This window comes from Mycetomoellerius zeteki, unplaced genomic scaffold, assembly GCF_001594055.1.
Source record: "Mycetomoellerius zeteki isolate Tzet28-1 unplaced genomic scaffold, Tzet1.0 scaffold114, whole genome shotgun sequence".
NCBI lineage: Eukaryota > Metazoa > Arthropoda > Insecta > Hymenoptera > Formicidae > Mycetomoellerius > Mycetomoellerius zeteki.
Window position 1 is genome coordinate 2,169,604 of NW_017256062.1, and position 24,628 is coordinate 2,194,231.

The 24,628-nt window shown below is 30.1% G+C and overlaps 3 protein-coding genes across 7 annotated transcripts in view; 1 reads left to right on the forward strand and 2 right to left on the reverse strand.

Annotated features, from left to right (window-relative positions):
• The window catches only part of Hacl (2-hydroxyacyl-CoA lyase), a 13,702-nt gene extending 2,907 nt beyond the window's left edge, over positions 1-10,795 (reverse strand). Inside the window, exons 1-6 of the mRNA XM_018458176.1 lie at positions 10,576-10,795; positions 5,520-5,661; positions 4,812-4,896; positions 2,962-3,143; positions 1,595-1,771; positions 621-862 (exon numbers count right to left, since the gene is read on the reverse strand). Of these exons, the coding sequence (XP_018313678.1) occupies positions 621-862; positions 1,595-1,771; positions 2,962-3,143; positions 4,812-4,896; positions 5,520-5,661; positions 10,576-10,620 (873 nt within the window). The 5' untranslated portion in view covers positions 10,621-10,795. The remainder of the gene's footprint in view (positions 1-620; positions 863-1,594; positions 1,772-2,961; positions 3,144-4,811; positions 4,897-5,519; positions 5,662-10,575) is intronic.
• A 3,956-nt stretch (positions 10,796-14,751) lies between these two features.
• On the forward strand, positions 14,752-21,157 carry LOC108729194 (sialin). Of its 3 annotated transcripts, XM_018458188.1 has the most exons (6): positions 16,708-16,823; positions 16,901-16,903; positions 17,552-18,392; positions 18,788-19,107; positions 19,550-19,794; positions 20,925-21,157. In XM_018458188.1, the coding sequence occupies exons 1-6, from the start codon at positions 16,760-16,762 to the stop codon at positions 21,111-21,113; spliced, it is 1,662 nt and encodes a 553-aa protein (XP_018313690.1). In that variant the 5' UTR covers positions 16,708-16,759; the 3' UTR covers positions 21,114-21,157. The 3 variants fall into 3 exon arrangements, with proteins under 3 accessions (XP_018313707.1, XP_018313690.1, XP_018313699.1); XM_018458205.1 differs by lacking the exons at positions 16,708-16,823; positions 16,901-16,903 and adding an exon at positions 14,752-14,893; XM_018458197.1 differs by lacking the exon at positions 16,901-16,903.
• Positions 21,158-21,798: 641 nt separating this feature from the next.
• Ate1 (arginyltransferase 1) overlaps positions 21,799-24,628 on the reverse strand; it is an 8,296-nt gene continuing 5,466 nt past the window's right edge. For 2 of the 3 annotated variants that reach the window (XM_018456961.1, XM_018456941.1), the window contains 3 exons: positions 23,841-24,013; positions 23,474-23,735; positions 21,799-22,316 (listed from right to left, as the gene is read on the reverse strand). In XM_018456961.1, the coding sequence (XP_018312463.1) occupies positions 22,149-22,316; positions 23,474-23,735; positions 23,841-24,013 (603 nt within the window). In that variant the 3' untranslated portion in view covers positions 21,799-22,148. The remainder of the gene's footprint in view (positions 22,317-23,473; positions 23,736-23,840; positions 24,014-24,628) is intronic. The other variant, XM_018456952.1, reaches the window with a different exon arrangement.

Below are 24,628 nucleotides of genomic sequence, written 5' to 3' on the forward strand. Positions count from 1 at the left end.
TACTTATTTTAATTACATGATTTCGTTATGTAACTTTGTGACGTGATTTTTTTCAGTAAGGCATACATTTATTACAGAGTAGGGGTCTATAATACAACAGGACGAAAGATGATATATATATATGTATAAGATGATATACATATATAATATAATATAATAATATAATAAGGTCATCTCAAAGTCATAGTATAGCAGGTCATTGAACATCAGCTCGTCTTGACATCAGTTATTACAATATTGTGAAGTAAAAATTACGTAGTGCGATTTAAAAAAATTAGGATGACCTTGACTTTTTTCCTAAAAAAGAATATTTTACAAATTTTAATGTTGCAATTTGTAGCCGATTAAAAAGTAACTTTTATTCAAAATAATTTTTGTCAGATCATCGGAAGTGCCAGAAAAATCGTGATCATAGTTACATGGGACACCCTGTGTATATAGGATGATTCCCCTAAGTATATTCTAAAAGATTTTTTAAAAGAAAATCGAGCGTTTGACGTTTTCGGAAGTATATCCAAGAGATTGTATGGAAATCTCATCACTACAAGATCTTTTAAAAATTTGTATACATCACTTCTTATCGCATTCTTAAGAAATCATATAAAGGATCATTGATTTACCTGTATGACTTTGACATTATTTTGAAATCTGGGTGGCCGTCCAAAATGCAACATCCAATTTAATCGCGCACCTAGCAACAAAATGACATCGGAATGTAGCAAGGCATACGTTCGCGCGCTAGAGACGCAACGTTTATCCTCATCCGGTACAACGCCCTTTCCCATCGGGGTTGGTAAAAAGGGTAAATCTGTCGAATAGATGAGCTCTCTCACCGGATCTTCAGCTCGACCGTAAGCGGCTCCTGCGTGTACAAAAAGCATAAAGGAAAAAGGAAGAGAAAAAATGATTGGACCCTATAAGCTCAAAATGTTCCTAGAATGTTATATGGATATTATTTAAAAAAAAATTAAAAAATATAATATTTCGAGAATATATATATAATAAATGTTTTTTTAATATTATGGGAGTATTCTATAGAGGTTATATGTCCACTTATATAATAGCCTAGGTACTATATCTTAGTATTCCTGAAATATTATTAAAATACTTATAAATATTAATTATTTTTAATTTTGTGCAATTTGAATACACAATCCAGTAACGAAAAATTCTTATCAGTCTATGCTGCATCTTGTCGAAAAAAACGTTTCGACGTGATTTTAAGTACATATCCAGTTCTACAACTGCGCGCCAAATCATTTTCAGTTTTTAAACGTATACTTATACTGAACAGATGTAACAGTTTTACAAATTAAAATAAATGCTGTTATAATACTTTGTAATATTTATACGATATTACGGTAACATTAAATATATGTTACTTTTAATAATCATATAATATTATCAGGAGTGGACATATAACCTTCCATTAATATTTCGAAAATATTATGTAATATTATATAATTTTAGTAAAATATTCTTAAAATGTTACATTTAATATTCTAAGAATATGCTTAAAATATTACTTCATATTAAATAATATTATGCGCTTATAGGGGAATAATAAAAATTTTTTATAAATCCGTGCGTTTACCCTTGCCGATTATCACCAAAGGCTTCTTCGCTTTTATCAATAAATTTGCTGCCTGCTCGATTAATTTTGCATCAGGATACAGTAGCGGTGACGATGGGGAGCATAAAACCTTAGCAATCTTACTTTCGTCCACGTTTTCGTTCAATAATGTAGCGGGTAAGTCGAGATAAGCAGCACCTGTAGACAATGTATAGTACGATGCAAAGATGTAAGACTAAAAAATTTATGTAATGTCTTATCAGAATTCTCCCCTGAATAGGTATTTCTACCTTAATGTGGTGAAGAGGATTACGATTACACTCAGGGGTATAATTGAGTATAGCCAACGAAGAGGGGAGTGTACTTCCGAAAGGGTGAACCCTCCGATTTTTTTGTCGATTGATATACTACTGTGTTTTGATGTCCTAATCACGAATATGATCATGAAAATTACCCTTAAAGTCATTTTCAAAGTCAAATATTTAAAAAACGATTTTTATCTATATTGTATTTTTGTGTGCTGTTTACAAATATGATTATAAAAATTGTCGACAAGGCGTACTGTATACATGAGTTTAAAAAAAAAATATATACAATAGGAAGAAGAGAATTTAGAAATATAAATAAGAAGTTAAAGGAAAATCTAATAAGAAAACAACAGAAGAGTGTGAAGGGTCATGATATGGAGATATTAGGAGAATCGGGGTCATGTTTGGATGATGCAATAAGTATAGAAAGAAGTCAGAGAATCAAAAGGATAAGGAGTTAGAAGGAGCAGTAGCGAGGACAGTGAAAAAGAAGAATGGATGAAAATTGAAGATTGCACGGAGATAACAAATTAGAATTTAGCCGCGAGGTATAGGTATAAATAAAAATTAGAAGTTGATAGAAATAGAGGCAAGAGAGTTAAGATTGTAGAGTGTAGAGAAAGGAAAATCTGAGATAAAAAGAGGTAAGAAAAAGATAAGTAGAGATAAAAATTGAAAAAGATAAGATAGAAGTAACAAGTAATATTATATATTTGAGCCTGGTACGTTAAGATTTAGATCTAAAAATAGACAGTATGGAAGGAAAAGTGTGAACCAAGTCCCCTTAGCTCTGCAATGCTGAAGGATATAAAAATTTTAATCTATAATAATAATTTGTACAAATGAACTTTTTAAACTCTTAAGATGTTATATTAAAAAAAGTATTATAAATTATTAATCTAAATTTTTTTTAATATATGTAACATTAAATTTTTTTAAATATATGTAACATTAAATTTTTTGCAAACTGTCATGAAGCTGTCATTTCGGCTCTTTTTCGATCGATATCTAGAATCCATTAAATGCTAATGCTGCTCTCAGTTAATCCGAAAACTGCAAAAGAAGCCTGGCACTTCTTACCTGGTCTACCATAAGTGGCGAGTCGTACAGCCTTTTCAACATGTAATGGAATAAGCGCAGTTGACGGTGGCCTTGCCGCGTATTTACAGTATGGTCTACTTGCCTCGACTTGTGGCCATTCCTGAAAGCCGCCAATACCTTCGTGATCCTCCGGGCAAGATCCTCCTAGTACGAGCACAGGCCTGCCGAAATACATAGGTGCTAAATCAGAATGATATTTCGAATATTCGTTATAATTATATCTTACTGGAAAAAAATGTAAAGTAATAAGCGATAGAATTCTAATAAATTTTATGGAATTGGCAGGTCCATATAGAAACAGGCGCCTACTTTTAATGTAAAATTCACTTTACTTTTTTGGTAAGTGAGCAATCGTTGTATAGACAGCCATACTTACCATAAGGTATTTTTTACATTTCGTAAAGTAAATTTTGAGAGTTATTCATGCTTACAGTTTTGAGAATAGTATAATTTATTTTATTATAAGGTAATAATTACTTGAATGGATTTACTGTAATTGTAATAATGTATTTTTTACCTTACATCTCCAATATTTTTACTTTGAATCAAATAAAGTTTGTCATAATTTCTACAAAAATAAAATATTTTTACTAGTCTGCTAAAATAAAAATTACTCAACTATTTTTCTCTGTGTGACGCGCTAGAAAATCTAAATTAAAAATTTTATAAAGCGAGGACAAATTAACGATTTCATATAATTTTTATAGGTAGCAAAAAATACATGCCCGATGTTTTCATAAGGAAAAATCCACAAACCAGAATGACGTAATGCTTCGGTGCATCGCCGTGATTTCTATGCAATGAGATTGTAATCACAACTATTATAAGTCAGACGACAGTTGGCTGAACAATTTCCACGATGATTTCCACGCAATAAACAAAATTACGTCGAGAATCGCCGCATGTGTTGATTGTTCCGTAAGATACGAAAAATAATTAATTAATCCATTTTCGTTCCCCGAGATTCTACTATTTCCCTATAAGCGCATAATATTATTTAATATGAAATAATATTTTAGGCATATTCTTAAAATATTAAATGTAACATTTTAAGAATATTTTACTAAAATTAAATAATATTACATGATATTCTCGAAATATTAATGGAAGGTTATATGTACAATAATATGTCCTAATAATATTATGTGATTATTAAAAGTAACATTTTTTTTAATTTAATGTTATTGTAATATCGTATAAACATTACAAAGTATTATAACAGCATTTACTTTAATTTGTAAAATTGTTACATCTGTTCAGTATAAATATATATTTAAAAACTGAAAATGATTTGGCGCGCAGTTGTAGAACTGGATATGTACTTAAAATCACGTCGAAACGTTTTTTCGACAAGATGTAGCATAGACTGATAAGAACTTTTCGTTACTGGATTGTGTATTCAAATTGCACAAAATTAAAAATAATTAATATTTATAAGTATTTTAATAATATTTCAGGAATATTAAGATATAATATTTAAGGTATTATATAAGTGGTATTATATAACCTTCATAGAATATTCCCGTAATATTAAAAAAATATTTATGGTATTCTCGAAATATTATAATAACATTATTTTAATTTTTTTTTAAATAATATCCATATAACATTCTAGGGATATTTTACGCTTATAGGGTTATTACGTATTCCGTATTATACATATTCATGTATTCATGTATATCATGTATACTTATACATATACGAGTGTTTTGGTATTTCATACTTCGTGATATTTTACTCTTACGATTATTGCTAATAACGTACTTCGTTTAATATGATATCGGTAAATTATTAAGATAGTAGTATAGGAATCGCGGGTCAATGCTTACCAACAATTTACTTGCGCATTTGCCATACCACCAATAACATGCAGTAATCCTGGACCAGAGACACATAATACCACTGCAGGTTTTCCTGGATGAAAAATCTATATTTTACATAAGCTCATTTTTTTCATTAAGTAAGAGAAAGTCGAATTGGGAGGACGTTCACATGGAATTTAAATTCCGGCTGAGGTAATATTTTTCGCAATAAATTATATTCGTAGTTTTTAAGATTCTTATGAACATCAAATTATTAATATTCTTGATGAATAATGAAATGCTTATTAGCAATATTATTAAATTACTTGTCAATTTAAAATGAGCTACTACACAACAGTATATACACAACAGTAGCGCAATTCTCTGTCGGTACCTTTGATGTTAGTGTTGGTCAAAATGAAGTTTGGCCAACATAAAATCAGGAGAGTTGCGCTAATTAGATTTATTCTGATCGGCCTAATTTCATATAATTTTTTTTTTCGTATTATTTAATTTTCTATCATCTCATTTACTTTACTTATGAAACAGTGATTACGCTTATTTAGTCGAGTGTTAGAGTTTATACAGCTGTTACGAGTGTAGAGCGTTTTGCAAAAAAAATATTTTTAGAAGATATCCTTGTCTTTCATCAATGTTAATACATATATGCATGTTTACAAGTGAAAATATTAACACTGAAAATATATATGATCTATGTGAAAAATTTTTACTTACTCGTTAAATATCCGTAAGCTTGCGCAGCATAGCAGGCGGCCTGCTCGTTTCTAAAACCTACATACTGCATACCGATGGATTGCATAGTTAAGGCCAAATCAATCACAGGGTGTCCCATAATGCCGAAAACATAAGTCAAGCCCTGTTCACAATATATAATATATGGTTATAGTGTAAGAAAATATATATATATATATCTCGGAATAAGTTGGGTATAACTGAATGAATGTTTGTACGTAATTACACATTACAACACACATAGATTTCCTTCTTTCCATGTTTCCTCCCTAATAAAAAAAATTCTCACTAAAATCTGAAGAAATTTAAGGAAATTTCTTAAAAATTTTTATAAATTTAAAATATGAAAAATTCTTAAAAATGAATATTAAATGTCATTTCAAGAATTTTTCACATTTTTTAAATGAATATTTCTAAAAAAATACCTTAAATTTCTTCAAAGTTTATAAATTTTTTTCGGAAATTATAGAATGAAAAACTAATATTTTAGAATATATAAACTTCTCAATATTATTGAAAAGTGTGTTTCAATAAGATATTTGAAAAATATTTTCAAAGTTATAAAGTTATATAAAAATTATGAAAAATTCTAAAATGTATATTGAAATTTTGAAAAATTATATAAGGTATTCTAAGAAAAACTTTCACTAAAGTTGCACTTAAACAAACATTGACAGAATCGATAAAAGCGTAATTGAACGTGCTTTGAAAGCAAATTTAAGTTAGGAAATTTCCATTCACTCTCATTTAATTGTTCTCTCTATTATAATCTCTTCTCTTCTTTCTCCCGTCTATCTATAATATACATATTTTTTTTAAAAGCATATTAAACGAGAGATCGATCTAAGGGTGCTTATTTCATTTATGCGTTTTTGTTATACGACAAATGTGTGCAGGACAGAGAGAGACTTCGAATCTATCTTATAGCCAATCAACATCAGGCTTAAAAAATTTGTCACAAAAAGGCATAAATGAAAAAGTTGTCTAATGTGATGTGGCGCGCAGTACATATAAAATAAACGGTATATATTTATCAGAGTGCTGATAATGTATAGCCCCGATGAACTCGCACGAAATAGAAATACGGCAAACTCCTCATTTCATTTGAAGAAGCATCAGTAACTCAGCAGCTTCGACGATCTGTATGCAGTAAATAACAAAAAGCGACTTTCAGCATCATGTATCAAGAGAACAACGAGCACACGCCGTTAATTGCACCGCCAAAAAAGCGTAAGTGTTGATTATACGATTGCGATAAGAGTTGATTCTTATTCGTGCCGAAATGAATTTGATTTGTGATAAGTGCGCAAGTCGCACGATCGCTTATATTATGCCACGGATACGAACGCAAGTTACAATAAGTGCTCTGTAAAATTAGTCTTATCCTCGACTTACTCAGACATCCGCTGTCAACGATTGTTACGTCAAATCGTATCATCATTTCAACTTTTCGAGCGTATCAAATCTCCTACTCGTGTGCAAGAAATAAAAATTATTGTTCACTCGGTGAGATTACGTATCTATAATACTGCAGCTTAAAAAAATTACTAAGTGTTATCGTTTCTACCTTGTAGTATATACGTACCCGATTAATTTTTGTTACAATTATTGATCGATATACTCATCGAGGATATATCCAACTGTCTTCTATTTATCAGAAACAAGACAATGGGATTAAAAAGTTACTTTTTGGTGAAAATTTTTCTTAGAATTCTTATATTTTTTTCATATGTAAATTTTACAATTTTTCAGAGTTTCTATATTTTATAATTTTAATTCAATTTTAATTTCATAATTTTTTAGGAAATCCTCAAATTTTTTATATAAATTAAAACACTTTTCAGAAGTTATTGAGAAGTTTACATCTTTTTTTTTATAATTCTTCATTTCGCTCATTTGTTACAGCAATGACATGATTCAAAAATAAAAAATTGTGATTTTTTAGTCACTAATTGCAAAAAAGAATGGAAACATAAACAAAGAAGAAAGAAAAATGTATTTCAAAAGCACATATAATACTTTTATTCCTCTATCAGTTATTATTATTATACATCAAAATTATATTTTGATGTATTAAAATTAAAATTATAAAATTTTAATAATTTATTAATAAAACATTCGACGTCATTTTCTGAAAAACTTTGTTTTTTACTTGTGTCGTTGTAGAAAATGAGCAATATGCGCATTCTAAAATATTTTAAGATTTTTTTCGTTCTATTCTCTCATTTATTTTCTGAAGAAAATTTATAAAATCTAAAAAATTTTTTTTAAACTATTTTTTAAGGAATCTTTATAAATTTAAAATATAACAAATTCTAAAATATTACAAGATATGAGAATTGTTTTATTGATATATTAAAAGATGAAAATTACATACAATTTTAAGGATCGATCTTACCAACTCCGAATACATCCGATTAGCAGTGTTGGGTAGTATCTCTATACATGTATCTAGAATCTAGATACATGTATAGAGATACATTTTGTGTATCTAACCTGTATCTAAGATAAATTCAAATTCGAATATTTGTATCTGTATCTAGATAAAAAACAGCATCTGAACAGATTTTCAAATGCATTTTTTAGATACATTTTCTCAGCGTAGTCATAATTCCATTTTATGTGATTGTCGATTGATTCCATTCCACAGAAAAAAAGTAGCTTTGCCGTTGCAAAATTCTATAACATGATTGGTCTTTCCCTTAGTTCTTCACTGGATCTAAATGCAAATCAGTCATATTGAAGAATTTTACAGTTACACAGCTACTTTTTCTGCTGAAACGCAGTCAGTGATCTTAGATTGTAGAATTTCTAACGCATGTATAGTTAAGCTGAAAACACAATGTTTGAAGCACTTTTAATTTGCAGAACTATAATGAATAATGATGAATATCATTTTATAATTTTCTTAAATCGTTTTACGATAATTATAAGTTTTTTCAATTATCTAAATGTAACGAAAATGAATGAATAAATGATTCATTTAATAACTAATAATTTTTTACACATTACCATTATTACAATAAAATTAATTTAAGAGTATCTGAAACGTATCTGAAGATACTTTTAAAGTATCTGATATCTGTATCTATATACATTTTAACATATGTATCTATATCTGTATTTAGATAAATTTTCGTATATGTAACTATATTTGTATCTAGATAAATTTCAAGAGTATCTTACCCATTATTGCCGATTAGTCGGCCGATTAAATTTCAGAATTGCCAACTCCAAAATTGAATCTGGCAGCTCATGAAGAATGATGTAATATATATTGTTATTGCCGCATGTCTATATGATATCAAAATATGTAAAATTAATTTTAATTAGAAGTATTATTTAATTATTAATAATTCAAAGTTTATTATTTTATATAAATAAATCATAATTTGCAGAAAATTAGTATGTTTTCAGTTTTGCAATTGGCAATTCTGAAATTTAATAGGCCGATTAAGCTAATCGGAGTTAGTGAGATCAGCCTTAATATTATGACCGCATCAAAAATTAAATAAACATTCCAAGTCAATGACTCATTGGATAAAATTAATACAATAATCTTAGCTCAGATTCTCATATTCCTCATGCAGACAGACACCGGCGCTTTGACACCGAGCGTGATTGGTGAAAAATGGATGCTGGAGGTAAATTTTACCCCCATAACCAGTTTTTCACCAATCAGCGCTCGGTATCTGTATGAGGATTTAGGCTTAAGGTAAAGTCAACGTTGGTCAACATGATGTTATAATAAGGGAGCCGTTTATATTGGCCGTAACCGTATGTCGTATGCCGGAATCTGTAAGAATTGATTAATCACAGTCAAGTATTCCCCTCTCATTCGACGGTAAGAAGGGAATACTCGAAGGTGATTGGTCAATTTTTACAGATTACAGCATACGGCATACGGTTACAACCAATATAAACGCTCCCTAAATGTTTCAAAGCATTCTTTAATTGGTCAATTTGTAAAATTCTTCTGATTGATCAATCCAATGTTTCAAAGCATTTATAAGGCCTTCCATTAAGGATACTTCCTCATAACAGTTTGAATTTCGGAAAATAGAATCTTGGAAAAAGTAATACGATCAATCAGAATCGTTTAAGTTTAGCGCGTTCGTGTAATGCGCTAATCTGATTGGTCGCAATAATTTTCTGAGATTCCGAAATTCTGATTATCATGGGGCAGCATCCTTTTTGTCCGTTTTTACCAATGTAGATTAACTTTAACCTCGGTTCAACTTATTCTTTATCTTTTTCTAATCTTTAGAGCTAGAGAAAAAATAAAGAATATTTAAATCAATCTATACCTTGGTGGAAAAATGTTGCTAAATTATTCCACGTTTTGGAACACTTTTCAATAAAATTTCAGCATTTCAAAAAAATTTCAGCAAAATTTTCAGACAAATTTCAGCAAGAATTTCAGAGAAATTTCAGTTGGATTTCAGTAATTTTTCAGTATATTAGCTGAAAAATTCACTTTCAGTGAAGTTTCAGTAAATTTTCAGCAATTTCGCTGAAATGTTCCAAAACGCTGAAATAATTTCAGCGAAACTTTTTCACCAAGGTATTGATGGAAATGAGCATTAAATGGAAGGCGCTCGTAATGCAGACTTTGATCGCACCTTTAAAGAGCGAAATCGTAGATCTGTTCACATTGCTTGCACTTTTCGCACTCAGAATTTTCACTTTCTCTCTTTTTGACGTCCGAATATACATATATCTCGTTTTAAATACAAAATTTTTAGTGCGGATTTTGCAACCCGAAAAAATCTTGTGTTAAACAAAACAAAATAAAAATGCAAAATTTAGTCATGTGATCACTTACCAATGATCATAACCTAAAATCGATGTGCATTTTTTCCACGACAAAGTAGTATTCGAATCACGATTCGAGATCTTATTGTTAGAACTGACGATTTCGCAAGAGATCTTATGCAGGAATTTCCTTAAAAATGCGCAAAAATCCCGGAAAATCGAGGATACATTTGAATTACTAAATAGCGCTGAGTCATCGTCGGTAAAAATACTGGCTCCGTACCTGTTCCTTCAGGGCCTCTGCTACGATTAAATTTCCGTTCTTCATTCTGACACGCTCGTTTGATTCTTAATGAATACACACGGAATTAATGTATTATTATCGTTCGTCGGATATGTAAATGTCAACTCGCTCCACGTTCGTTCACAAGTCGCAACTGTGTAATATCGTCGTGATGATCGTACCCGTAGTTTCTCTGATAATGACCGTCAAGTTTTAAGACGCTGATATGCAGATATTATTTGTGCCGTATTCGACGTCATCGCGTATTGAAAAACAAATTTACGAATTCAAGGATTTTTGAAATTATTACAAGAAAGCAAAGAGAGGAGAGAGAAACTTTAAGAGATAGCTGATTTTTAAGTTGCGCTAATCAACGTATAAAACATTAATTATTATGATTTCGTTATTTATTATTTGTTATTCGCGTATTTATATATTGCTCATATTTGCTATATAATTCAAAAAACAAAGTTTTTCTAAAAAATGAATTTGAACGTTTTGAATTAAAATTTTATAATATTAATTTTGAAATACAATTTTGATGTAATAACTGATCATAGAGGAATAAAAGTGTGTATTTTTAATACATGTTTTTGCATTTTTATCTTTATATTTCCGTTCTTTTATTGCAAGCAACTTAGAAATGATAATTTTTTAGTTATGTCGTTGTTGTAACCAATAAGTGATATGTTCAACTTTTGATATAATCTTTTGTTGACTTATGTAATTTTTTGAGTACTTAATTCTTTACGTTTTATGTAAGTTTGAATTTTATATGATTAACATTTATATACTCTTTTTAAAATTATTTATACAAAATCCTATTTTAAATATCCTATTCTATTTCTTTTCAATTTTAAAGAAAAATATTTTAGATACAAAATTTTAGAGAAAAATATTTCAGACAAAAATTGTATTTTGATTTGAAGGAGAACAAATAACTGTAAAATTAATTTTTGAAACAAATTAATTTTAGTCATATGAAGGTCATGGCCTTTTTTTAAATGGAATTATATAATTATTTTACATAATATGATCGCTTTTATTATTCTGCATATAAAAATATTAAAATAAAGATATAAAGAAAACAATAATTTATGACAAACTTTATACTTTTAGCATAAGTTGAACTTTTAGCATATGAAATATAAAATATCTCTAGAAAAAACCACGTAGTCACTTTTTCAAAAAAATCCCATACAGCACAATTTGCAGCAATATCGCTGCAAAATCTCTGCAATATTGTTACAATATACAATGTTGCAGCAGTATTGCTGTAACTTTTGTACAACTTTGTGCTATAGGGGATATGTAGTTGTACATTGCAGATTACATAATTTTTTAAATAACTATGTATTTTCTTTACACTAATTAATTCATTTCATTATTCTATAAATGAAAGTATAATATTTTGACGGCGTATTCTGACGATATTCTGATAGCGCGAATTTTATGTCCTGTGATTATTTTCAAATGCTCACCGTTTCAAAACTATTGATGCCTTAAAATTTTGCTATTAACATTTTCAATTTACTTTTTCATGAGAAATATGTACGTCCCTGCGGTAGCTCTGATACACCCTAATATATACTATATATGTACTTGCATATATAACATATTTGTAGTCCTACAAACTGCGCGCCGAATTGGTTTTCCGGACTTATAAACACAATTAAACTACTGGAATAATATCACGAATTAAACTAAATTGACAAGCAATTCTTAAATAATTTTGATGCACAATCAAGCATCATATTAGCAAGATGTTATTGTGCTGAAAAACTGTAAATAAATTTATTGCAAAAAATATTACTTCGGCCGGGAGTCGAACCCGGATCTCTTGTATGCCGTATGAGCGTCCTAAGCCATTAGACTACTGAGGCGATTATTTCTATTATTAAGTGTGTTTCTCACATTGTACGGTCTAAAAATAAGATTCTTAACATATTTGAGATAACATAAAAATCTTAGGTGAGGAAAACGTTCTAAATAAAAGAATGATTTCTGAAACTATTCATATTAAAAAACAAAAACAAGGTTTGAATCTATAAAAAATGACACATTATGTCTTTAAATCCAATGTTTTTAAAATGTAATGCTTTCGCCTTATTATGTTTTATAACTATATATGTTATTAGCATTTGGTATATCTATGTACCTGACTAGTGAACCATTAACATCGACATAGAAATTTTTAGTGTTTGTATAAGTTTAAATAATTTATATAAGAGTGCAAACTATCTGAATTTATCATTTATTTATTTAATTTATTATATACAGTAACTGAACAGTTAATAAACATGCCAATATATAAAAAATATGGTTGTCCCAAAATATAACTATAAAATTATAGTCACTTGAACCATTTTTATGGTAATTTCAACTATTTTATGGTTATAACAACTATAATTATAGTCATTTTAGGTTGCCAATTATAACATTTGTTGCTGGAATTATATATATAGTTACTGTTATTATTATTATAGCAGTAATAATCATAATTATAGTAATATATAATTATAGTTACAAATACCAAACATTTTTCTCTCTGTGTACTTATAATTATATTATTAATGATATTTTTTATGCACAGAAATATGGAATATATTTATATAGCTTTTTGGAATACATCATTTAATTAAAATTCAAATTTATATTTGTCTATTAAATATAACATTAACAGAATTTTTACTATCAATACTAGCTTTTGTCGGAATAAAAAAGTCACTATGTTAGGTCAAGGTCTATAACTTAGTATAGATTTAAATCATCATACTATACGTAATGTACAATAGAATTATAGTTTTAAAGGATCAGAAAAAAACCCAATTTTTCCAATTTTTCCGCGGATTTTTTTGGTTTTTTTTTCCAAAAGGGTAGAAAAATTTATTTTGGAAAAATTCACGCGTGCTCGTAAAATCTACCACGTTTGCTTCTCGGTTTTTTCTATAAAGAAAATAATTGCGTATAGGGTACACAGCGGGATAAGTTAACAGAAATGTTGAAATTGTATAAAAGATTGAGGTCGCATAATTCAATATAAAACATACACTATTGCACCATTAATGTAAGAATTAAAAATATAGAGTCCAAACATCATGTTTATATGATAATAGTAAGTCTAGAAAATAATTTGGATTTAAACTGCATTCGTAACAAAATATTTGAAAAAAAATAAACTACAAAGAGACATTTCGGGAGTTCATTAGACCGGAGTGTGACAAACTAGAGTTAAAAATCTATCTACTTAAGCTTTGCCATGTACCAAAGGAAGGTTAGATCACTATGAAAGGTTTTACTATAAAAATAGAAGGATAACTAAAAAATTTTAATAAAAATAATGCTATATAATTTCATAGATCGCATTAATTTTATAAAGGAATTTAGAAGTTACTTATTATGTCTTTTACATAGCAAAAACAGCAATTTTTCCAAAAAACCAATTTTTCAGAAAAAATCGGAATTTTTCCGGTGTTTTTCTAGCAATTTGAAAAAGGCGGCTTTTTTAAAACTAAAAATAGAATGCACGTAAATCGGTCTGTTATTCTCGAAGATAAAAGCTTAATGTCACATGCACGATTTACGTTGTATAATCGGTCGATAACACTAAAACGTGCAGATAAAATCGTTCTTTGTTCTCAAACCATTTTTTTTATAACTACATTATTTATTGTTAAATAACAATACAATTTCAGATACTTTAGAAATTTTATATATAACTCATTTTACATCTATTCACAGAAATTATATAACAATTTCTATCTTGTGTCATATTAAGGCTTCTGTATAATTGTATTTTTACTATTTCATTTTTTTAATATTGTATTTTCAGTTCAACATGAACGTCAAAGTCCACAATACTTCAAATAACTTTGAAAGTTATTACAGCAACTTTTCATAATACATGCAAATTTGAGATCTAATAGAATTTCCATATTTTTAAAAAAAGAATTTAATGTCCAAATTGTTACTATTAGTTCTTCAATTCAAAAAGCTTTTTGCGAAGAGAAATTCTTGCAAACCAATTGAATTTTAATTATAAATTATTTTTCTCTCTCTTCTTCTCTCAAATCCTGTCCCTCTCTTATAAGAACGCGAGCTCTCTTGCTACCTGTGTGGGGATATAAATAAGCTCCATGTTCAACAACTGTTTTGCGAAACTAGACGATGAACAACATTCAAACAGTGACCAACGTACGAGTTTCCGAAAAATCATTGAAAACGTCACATGTGTGAAAGTGTCTCTTTGAATTCCTGAATTAAAACTGCAACATGAAGCTTCAAAATTTTCGGCTGTGGCTCTATCAATCATTATCACGTGAGTTCAAAATTAATTTTTCTGTTTATCTTCCTGAAAAATTTATCCCACAAGCAAAGTTTTAGAATTAAAAGATTTGGCGTTAATTTCAATTGCAAACTCAAAACTGAAACAAACACTAAGATCGAATTGTACTTTAACAATCGCTTAAATCTCAAGCACATCCTTGCTGTCGTATAAACTGAACTTAAAAATATTACAATAAAGTTTTGCATAAAAATCGCGGAATCGACATTCATCTAATTTCCTTTTTAAACACGTTTGCATTCATTTTGTTACAAAAAATGCATAATTTATATAAATTATAATTTATACAAATTATAATTATATTGAAGTTAATAAAATTAATTTTATTAATTTTTTTAATATTACAAATTATAATTTAATTTTTTTTAATTATAATTACATTTATAATTTATTTACTCTTTTTCGAATATTTGCAATTTTCTTCACATAAGTGTAAGTTTTTACTAAATTGTTAACAATATAAAAAACCAGGTTGGCAAAGACTAATGTTTTTTTTTTAAACAATAAAACAATGTGTTTCTTTTTAAACATGTTTTTAATGCTTCAAACATGCTTTAAACAGTATATTATAAAAAACATGTTTTAAAATATATTTAAAACATGTTTTTTTACCAATTTTGTAAAAAACACACTGTCAAATTTCGTCAAAAGACAAAAATATTCATAAGACATAAATCATAGGTATAACAATAATAGTAATCTTCATTCTAATGTACAAAAATAAGAGACTGAAGAAATAAAACATGAAGAAATGAAAAAGAAATAATTGTACATGTAAACCGTGAGGTAACAGCAAGGCTGTTGCAATGTCTATCGACAGCAAAAAGACAATAGTTAAAACTGACGTGCATACTATAACGATTTTCGAAATCAAACGAAGTCTGTATAATGACTTTCATTCTCCTTCTTTTGAAATAGTAGGTACTATTTACGAATAAGTAAATGTCTTCAAAATTTTGTATTAATTTCATCATGAATCATAAATCAGATATGAACATGCTAAAATATGATATTTAAAATACGTTGAGCAAATACTCTCGCATATTTTCACGATAATAAAGAGATCTTGAGACAACCGCGTAGTTAAAATCTCTTAAAATTTCTTCTTCACGTGCGTGAAAATATGCGAATGAACGATAGCAGTTTCAATAAACTGAACACATCAATAAAATTATAAACACAAATCAAGATTTGCGACGACATGAAATTTAAGAAATTTCTAAATTATTCATATATACAAAAATATTTGAGTAAAAATAAGAAAAAGTTATTTTTTAAATTCTTTTTCGAAAAAGTACAACTAATTTTGAAAATATAAATAAATATGAAAACGTCATATCATAGAGAATCTTTTTCTAACAACGATTTGATTATTTAAACTGTTTTTTGTATTTTTTTAGTACATTTTAAAAAATATCATTGTATTTAGCTAATACTGTGGCGAATCCAATTGTGCATATTTCATTCTGCGACTGATACTGATATTTTCAAACAAACGCTATTTCAGCATAAAACCCTATCAACCTTTTTAGTTATTCATTATTATATTTACTTTATTTAAAAAATATGCATAATGTTACATATCTTTTGAACGTAACGATATAAATTATTTTTTAAAGTCTCGCAATAAATTAAGAAATTTTAGAAAATTTAAGAAATTATTTAAAATTATCTATTTACAATATTTTCTATTATAAGCGTGTTTTCAACTATTTCGGACCAATGTCCAACATTTGCGATAGAGAAACTAATTTGTCCACGCGAATCTAGTTGGCATAGTAATGCAAAGCAATTCTGTCAATCTGCATATTTTTTCACTTTTCCTATAAACATTCCTAAATGCGGGCATTACGCGAAAACATATTCCCGATTCGCACTCCGGCAATTTTCTGGAAATTTTTACGTAAGTACGGATCGTTCGACGGAAGTAATCACGACGAAACGTTAGGATAAATATAGGCGATTGTGATTAGACTAAAGTAGGTTATCCTCTATTTCTCGCTCTTTTTTCAAGGTAAACATTCTAGCAGAACTTTAATATATTTCTAATCTGAAGTATATTAAAGTAAAAAAGAGATATCACAATACACATTAAGAAAAAAAGCATTTTTATTTTGATAACATTTACTTGTATCTGTAAATAGTTTTTTTAGCATTGTGTCTCACAATTGTAATTTTTGATATGTATGGCGCAAAACTGGAATAATATTAATAGGTATCACTAGAAGCATATTTGCTTTCGATTTATCTATTAACTTTTTTCTTTTTTCTAATTGATAGTCTTCATATTAATAAATAGCGTTACTGGTCAGAAAATATGTGAATGTAAGCCAAAGTTTTTAGTTTTAAATATTTCAATTTCTCATATAAGTTATAACTTTTGAAAATAAATTCTCTATTAAAAAATAAAAATTTTATAGATTCAAAGAGTAATTAGCCGTTAAGATTCATGATTAATTCAAGATATTAATATTTAATAATTACATTAAACTATTCAAAATCAATACAGAATCATTAAAAAAAAATTCCTAATTAAAAGAATATTAAATTATTTTTTATAAAATATTTCAATTACATCTGATCGACTTTGCCGTGCAAAAAGAATATCACTAAATATTTCTTTTTTTGCAGAATGGCTTCCAATACGCATTTGGATCTGCGTAATGATGTTCACCGCTTGTTGGACGAGCTACGCGTGCCGTTTGCAGATGCCAATTCTGGTAGTGCCGATGATCTTGCAGCCGCCAGTCAATTACACAAACGGCGGTGCATGCGTGTTCGATGAATCTCGACAACGTCGTGAAGTTATCATTAATCCACTTGATCCTGCCAGCTACTTGGATCAATACGTTCTAGATCTTGTCCAGGAAGAACGGGATAGGAAACTATTACATTCGTTGGAAAGTCGCCAAGCACAACCGGTCATGACACGGCCGCCGGATGCGCCCTACGCACTTTTTAGCGGCCTACCATTTGACTGGACCCCGACAGTGCGGGGCCAACTTCTGGCCAGCTACAGCTACGGCGTCGTGCCTGGCAACTTCATCGGCGGTTGGTTATCGTTGAGATACGGACCACGCCGCGCGATTCTCTGGACATCGATCCTAGCCGCGTTAATCTCGTTAATTAGCCCGTTCCTAGCACAATGTCATTGGGGTCTGCTATTATTCTCCAGGATCATCATCGGTGTCACTGGCGGTGTCACTTTCCCCGCGTGTCATACCATGGTGGCAAAGTGGTCGCATCCGAATGAACGGGCGCGCATGATCTGGTCTTTGTTGGGTGGAACGTTTGGCACGATATTAACTTATCCGATGATAGCCGGTATCGCGGAATCTATGAATTGGGAATCCGGCTGGTATATACCATCCCTACTGATGCTAGTGTGGATAGTGGTGTGGGCATTGATCGCTTACGACTCGCCAATAGAACACCCGGGCATCAGTGCCGAAGAGAAGGATTATATTTTAAAGTAATAGTCGATTCCCAGTAAACACAATGTTACATGTAACATTGTGTTTACTGGATTAATGTACCATTTCTATCAAGATAGATTAATCTCGGTTTAATTTACTCATTAGTCTCATAACATTTTCTATCGCAGTGGGTTCGAATCAATTTGGGTTGGATTAATGACACATGCTTTACTATGGATTGATGTTAATGCTCCGATAGTAGAGCTTGCAACTATACATCATTAAGCCAACCTCGGTTGAAAACGCTATCAATTTAGTTATCTCTTTCCTATTCTTAAAACTAGACAAAAATAAAAAGTAAATTAAATCAAGATTAATCTACATTGATAAAAACGGATGTGATTCTTCTTTTGCAACAAAATCGGTTTAACGATTAACGTGATACTTATAGCGGTCAAGCAGGAACGGTGCGCCCCGAAAAACCCCGATGGAAACAAGTTCCGATACTGCAGATATTATCATCGGTGCCATTTATCAGTCTGGTCATATGCCATTTCGGAAATCTCTTCTTGATATTCTTCTACCAAAACTCGCTCATGCTATATTTGACCAAGGCGTTGGGATTTCAATTGACGAAAGGCGGCGCGGCAGCCGGCGCACCATGGGGTGGCAGGATGTTATTCGGATTCTTCTTTAGTTGGGCGGGTGACACTATCAAGAGAAAGAAGATTATTAGCATCACCCTTTTGCGTAAACTCGCAACTGTATTCTGTAAGCATATTGCACATTAATTTTAAATTCGCCAATATCTGTAATTGTATTAACATTTCGAAAATCTCGAATGACAAATAACGTCAGTTTGAATAGTAATATTATTATTACCAGTAGTAATAATATTATTAATATATATTTATAAAGAAAACAAACTCTTTAGTACTGTGTTAGTAACATTTTAGTAAATACCAAAAAAAGTCTGCACCAAAAGATATTCATTGGTGAAACAAACATTGCTTTACTATTCTTTAATTATTAATTATTATTTTTGATATTTTATAAGATATAACTAACACTTTAGACTTTGTTTTTTTTTTAAATATACATTACTATGATTTGATGAACACAAAATTTCTTATGACCAAACTCCTTTATCACTCTGTAGAACATATTGGAAATTTGAGTTAACATTTCAGTAATCAGAATTTCGTTCTTACAGCACATTTTATACCAGGCATTTTTCTGATATTGGTCGGCTATGTCGGTTGCGATTTTGTGCTTGCAAACATTTTTCTGTTCCTTGCACTGGGTTTCAATGGTGCTGCTCTTATCTCTAATCTGTCGAACAATCAGGATCTCGCGCCAAATTTTGCTGGTTTCCTTTACGGTATCATGAATACAATTGGTAGCACTTCCGGCATGATTATTCCACCAATAGTTGAAGAGATAGCCGGTAAATTTGGGGTAAGTCGGCTACAAATTAGTTATTTTAATGAAAAAAGTGTAACTAATTTTTCTCTTTGTTTTATCATAATCCATTGATCTGATTGTTATTTTTCAAATTATCACCTCAAATATTTTCCTTCATAACCCCGGATCTACAATGGGGTTTTAAGCCTTAAGCCATAAGAAATGGGCGAATCACAGTCGATTATTCCCCTCGGATTCGACTGTAATTGGTCAATTTCTTACGACTTAAGGCTTAAAACACCTATTGTAGATCCGGATCATTTGTGATAATGGCTGCGTTCAGCAGAACGTTTGTTTTGCAACTGTTGGAAGTTTCCTTCGCGCTGATTGGATCATACTTTTAGATCTAGAAGAATGGTTCTATCTCAGCAGACAATCATAAAACGGTTGCAAAACTGTTGAGTCTGCTGAACGCAGCCATTGTCATTCATTGGTTTCATTTATTTAATCTATTATTCCGATTTGTATAAACTGTTCCTTTACAGTGTAACTATAATTCGCATAATCGCGCAATTATCGTGATTGTCAGATCTTCAATATATCACGAGTTATCATTTCTTGTTGTGTAACATTACATAAACATACGGCAACATGATATAAACGATCAAACACGAGTGGCTCTCTTATCTACATCTGAAATACCCATTAATATCTCTTTAACAACGACAATCTTGATTATTTGAGCACGATCCTTGACAGGACGAGTTTTCGAATTAAAGAGAAAGACGGACAGCGGATACACACAACGTTACGCAAGCGGCAACCACGCTTACGCGGAAAGTTTCCGATTGTCGCGACAAAAGAATTGTTCCTTCTTTAATTTTCGTATACAAATTTTTTCCAATCCGTCCTCTTCCAATTAAATAGCTGCGTTCAGCAGAGAAAACTAGGTTGTCCGTTTACAATACACGTAGTAAGCTTGGTTTAAGAAGTAAGAGTAAGAAATTGACCAATCACAGTCGAATGTAAGAAGAATAATCGCGGCAAGTGTTTCCGCGTCCAGAGTGCAGGAGTCATAACTGATTAGTTTTTTCTACTGAACGCAACCAATGTTGCTTATTCCTTACATTTGCAATTCTTTATATGAAAATTTTAATATAAATCCATATTCTTCCTTGTACTAGAATCCGATCGACAGATGGCAGATACTCTTCTGGATCGGCGCCGGGGTGAGTATTGGAAGTATGATCGTGTTCCTGTTCGGAGGTAGCGGTAATATACAGAAATGGAACGAACTTCGACCGCTTGAGGATCCAAATGTAGAGGCTGGACAAACCAAAATGGAGCCTATCGACAGTACTGCGCGGACTTAATCGATGATTCTAAGGGATTTCAAATCTTTGTTTAACAATGACACGTGAACGTCACGATAAGAAAGTTTAATTACCAATGAAAATGTTTCTAAATAGAATATAGGAAACATTCGAAAAAGACTGAAAAATTAGAAAGTTTTTAAGGAAGATTTAAAAGAATTGAACTGAAGATTATTTCAGGGATCAAAACTTTTAAAAGACGTTTGAGACACTAGGCTGTTCAAAAGATACCTGAAATATAAAAATATGTATTTAAGACATGTCTGATAAAGTCAGACTACTTAAAGAGATGCATACGATATAATTCATATTGCATATCATTCCTTTGCATAACTTCGTTTGTCATTTATCTACTTTCACATTTGACAATGTCGCTTCATTAAATTTATCTACATATTTATATCATCATCACTACAATTGAATAAAGAACTGTTATTCTTTTTCTATTTCATTTACCTTGCAATCAACTGATGCGCAAATATTGTATGTTCCAGAATCGCCAAACTGAGATATTTCAAGTATATGCAAAATATTAAAATAACAAAAACGTATAATAAATATTTATCTGAACTTTTTGTATCTTATTCAATATTCATCTTGAATTATGTATCTTATACATAATTCAATAATCCATTATTGAATGCTGTATCAAGGAAAAAAAGGAGAAGAATAAGGATTTGTGAAAAAAAAATAGATTAATTACACTTTAAGATAATGATTATTATGAAACTAAAATAATTTTTCTAAATTTTTTTCAACAAAGTCGCTCATGGACGGTGAAGAAGTAATGCACATTTATTCTGCGCTTTTTACATTATCTGATTATAGTATTCAAGCGCTTGCATCACAGATCGTTACGCCACAACACAATAATCTTCTAAGAATTCTTCTAATGAATTCAATCACTTCTTTGTACATGAATATCGGCCAGCAATTAACTTCTAAAGTAGCCACCAAAGTCGTTCCACGATATAATACCATCCTTCGATATAATAAATCCTTCCTTAAGATATAATATCGTTCGTCAGTAAATAATCACTCTCTAGAATAACGAAAGAACAGCATTCTTCGTGCACATGACATCCCAACGAATTTGGCGTATTCCTCCACCTCACGTTTTTCTTCATGCGTTATCTGGCACGTTTTCCGCAATGTTTTATATTTCTTATACGGCATCGCAATATTCTTGTACAGTATCAATACCTAAAGAGACAATGTTTCGGTATAACAAAAAATTTAACACTGTAATGAAACTTAATTACAGTTTAAATTTTAATAGAATATACAAAATGTTTATTCAAATCTTGGAAAAAATTCTCTGAGAATTTCCGGATTTTCCAATTATTTTTGTTCAAAATTCCAAGTAAAATTAGAGAATTTTTTAATGCAACTTTTTGAAATAAATTAAAATGTAAACAACACAAATAAACTATATACTGAAAATTAGTAGAAAACAAAGATTCCATAATACTATATCTATCATCTATAATTGGAGCTGCGAAATCTAGAGGATAGTATAGGGAAGGGTCACTATAATAAAATATTAATGGCTGCATTCGGTAGAGAAAGCAGTTTCGCAACTGTTGTACAATTCTTTAACATAGTTGATTTTTGCATTTGGTTTCTTATGATCTAAGTAAACCAATCATATTGAAGAATTTTACAATAATTGCAAAGTTGCTTTTTCTGCTAAATGCAGTCATTTATTCTATTCTGCTGAGTATTGTCTTCTACTGTCTCATTTCAACTTTTCAAATAAAAATTTGCGAGACACACGAAAACATACGTGAATATACGCGGATGTGTATGCCATACTTATTGCTAACTAATTATCAACATTTTGGTTGCATTCGGTTTAGGCCAGCCACACACGTTCAAGAAAACTTGTCAAGTATGGTATGTGCAAGCCACGTACATACAAGTTTATTGGAGTGTGTGTAACAAAATTGCGCATGTCATACTCAAGTTTAGTTGAACGCGTGTGGCCGGCCTCAAGCGCTTTCAGCGCTACTATTGTTTAATGAACGATAAAGACAGAATAAGGATTATAAGTGCTTAAAGAGCGTCTAAACCGAACGCAGCCTTTATATTATATTAAAAAAGATTTTTTTTAAACAAGTTTTAGAAGGAAACAGAATTTAAATTTAAAAGTAAAAATTTTTCCTAATTTCTCCCAATAAAATTTCATGAAAATCCTTGATTTTTTCAACGGTAAAAAAACAAACCCTGAAAATTCCACATTTTCCAGGTTTTCCTAGATAGTAAACATTCTGATATACTAAATGTCGAAAACTATGAAAACGTAATCTTTTGCGATAAAGGCGTGTAATAATTACTTAAAATTATCTTAGAAAGTATACCTCTTCAACGTCGATTACACCATTTTCATCGATGGCATTGATTTCGTCATTTAAACGACTGTACTTTTCATTGTTTAATTTGGCTAGGCAAGGTTCGATGTCGCACCACACATATGTCTCAGGACATAGAAGTTTCGATGGCTGCATTCTGGCTTTATATCGCATCTTCTGACACGTATGAATATAATAGCCCATGTAATAGTATTTCAGATTGCTTGCGACCTTGTTGAACTGTCTGGTTAGATAAACCTCTCGAAGAGAACTGGAAACAACACATTTATTCAAAATTGTAGCTGATCTATGAATTTTAATCACGTATATCATAATTAAATGTTTGTAAAAAAAGTGAATTTTAAAAAAGATAAACCTAAAAGTTCCGAGAGACAGTTGACTGTATGTAGGATCATAAAAAAAGTATACGCTCGAGATGCACGACGGCAGAATGTCTATTACTCCTACTGCTATCAATTCGTTATCCAGCCAATATTGCTCGTGAAAAGAGCCGTATCCGTGAGGTGGTCCACTATCGGGTATCCATTGCTTTAAAAAGCAATTGAATTAAAATATTACATTATTTTAGATCCTATTTTGCTTTATTATTATGTCTGTTCTTTTCAGCTAAACTACTTGCACAGTCTTTTCTCTTTTCCTCTTCAATATGAAAAGAAAAAGAGGAAAGTTAAACCGTGCAAAAAGTTTAATTAAAAAAAAGCCTTTTATAATTATTATTTTAGAGTAGCGATTAATACTAGAAGTTAATGATTCTTATTCATTAAAACCGACTGAACAAAACTTGAATTACTGTGAAAATAAAGAAAGTGATAAAATAAAATATTTTATCAGTATAAAAAGTATAATTATTAAAATAAAAAAATCTCACAATCTCTCCCTTACGCAATATAATATTAATCTAAAAAATAGAAACGGTCAATAATAATCGTTCGATACTTGTAGTGTTAAAATTCTGAATGAGATTTAGTAGTCCCAGTATACACTAGAAGTACCGAGCAGTTTTTATATATATACAGGGTGTTTCCAAATTAAATGGCAAAACTTCGGGAGCGTGTAGAGGAGTAAAAAACTAAGAAAAAAAGTCCTATAGACATATGCTCCTTTTTGCTTTGTTTCGCAGGAAATCACGAAAAAAGAAAAAAA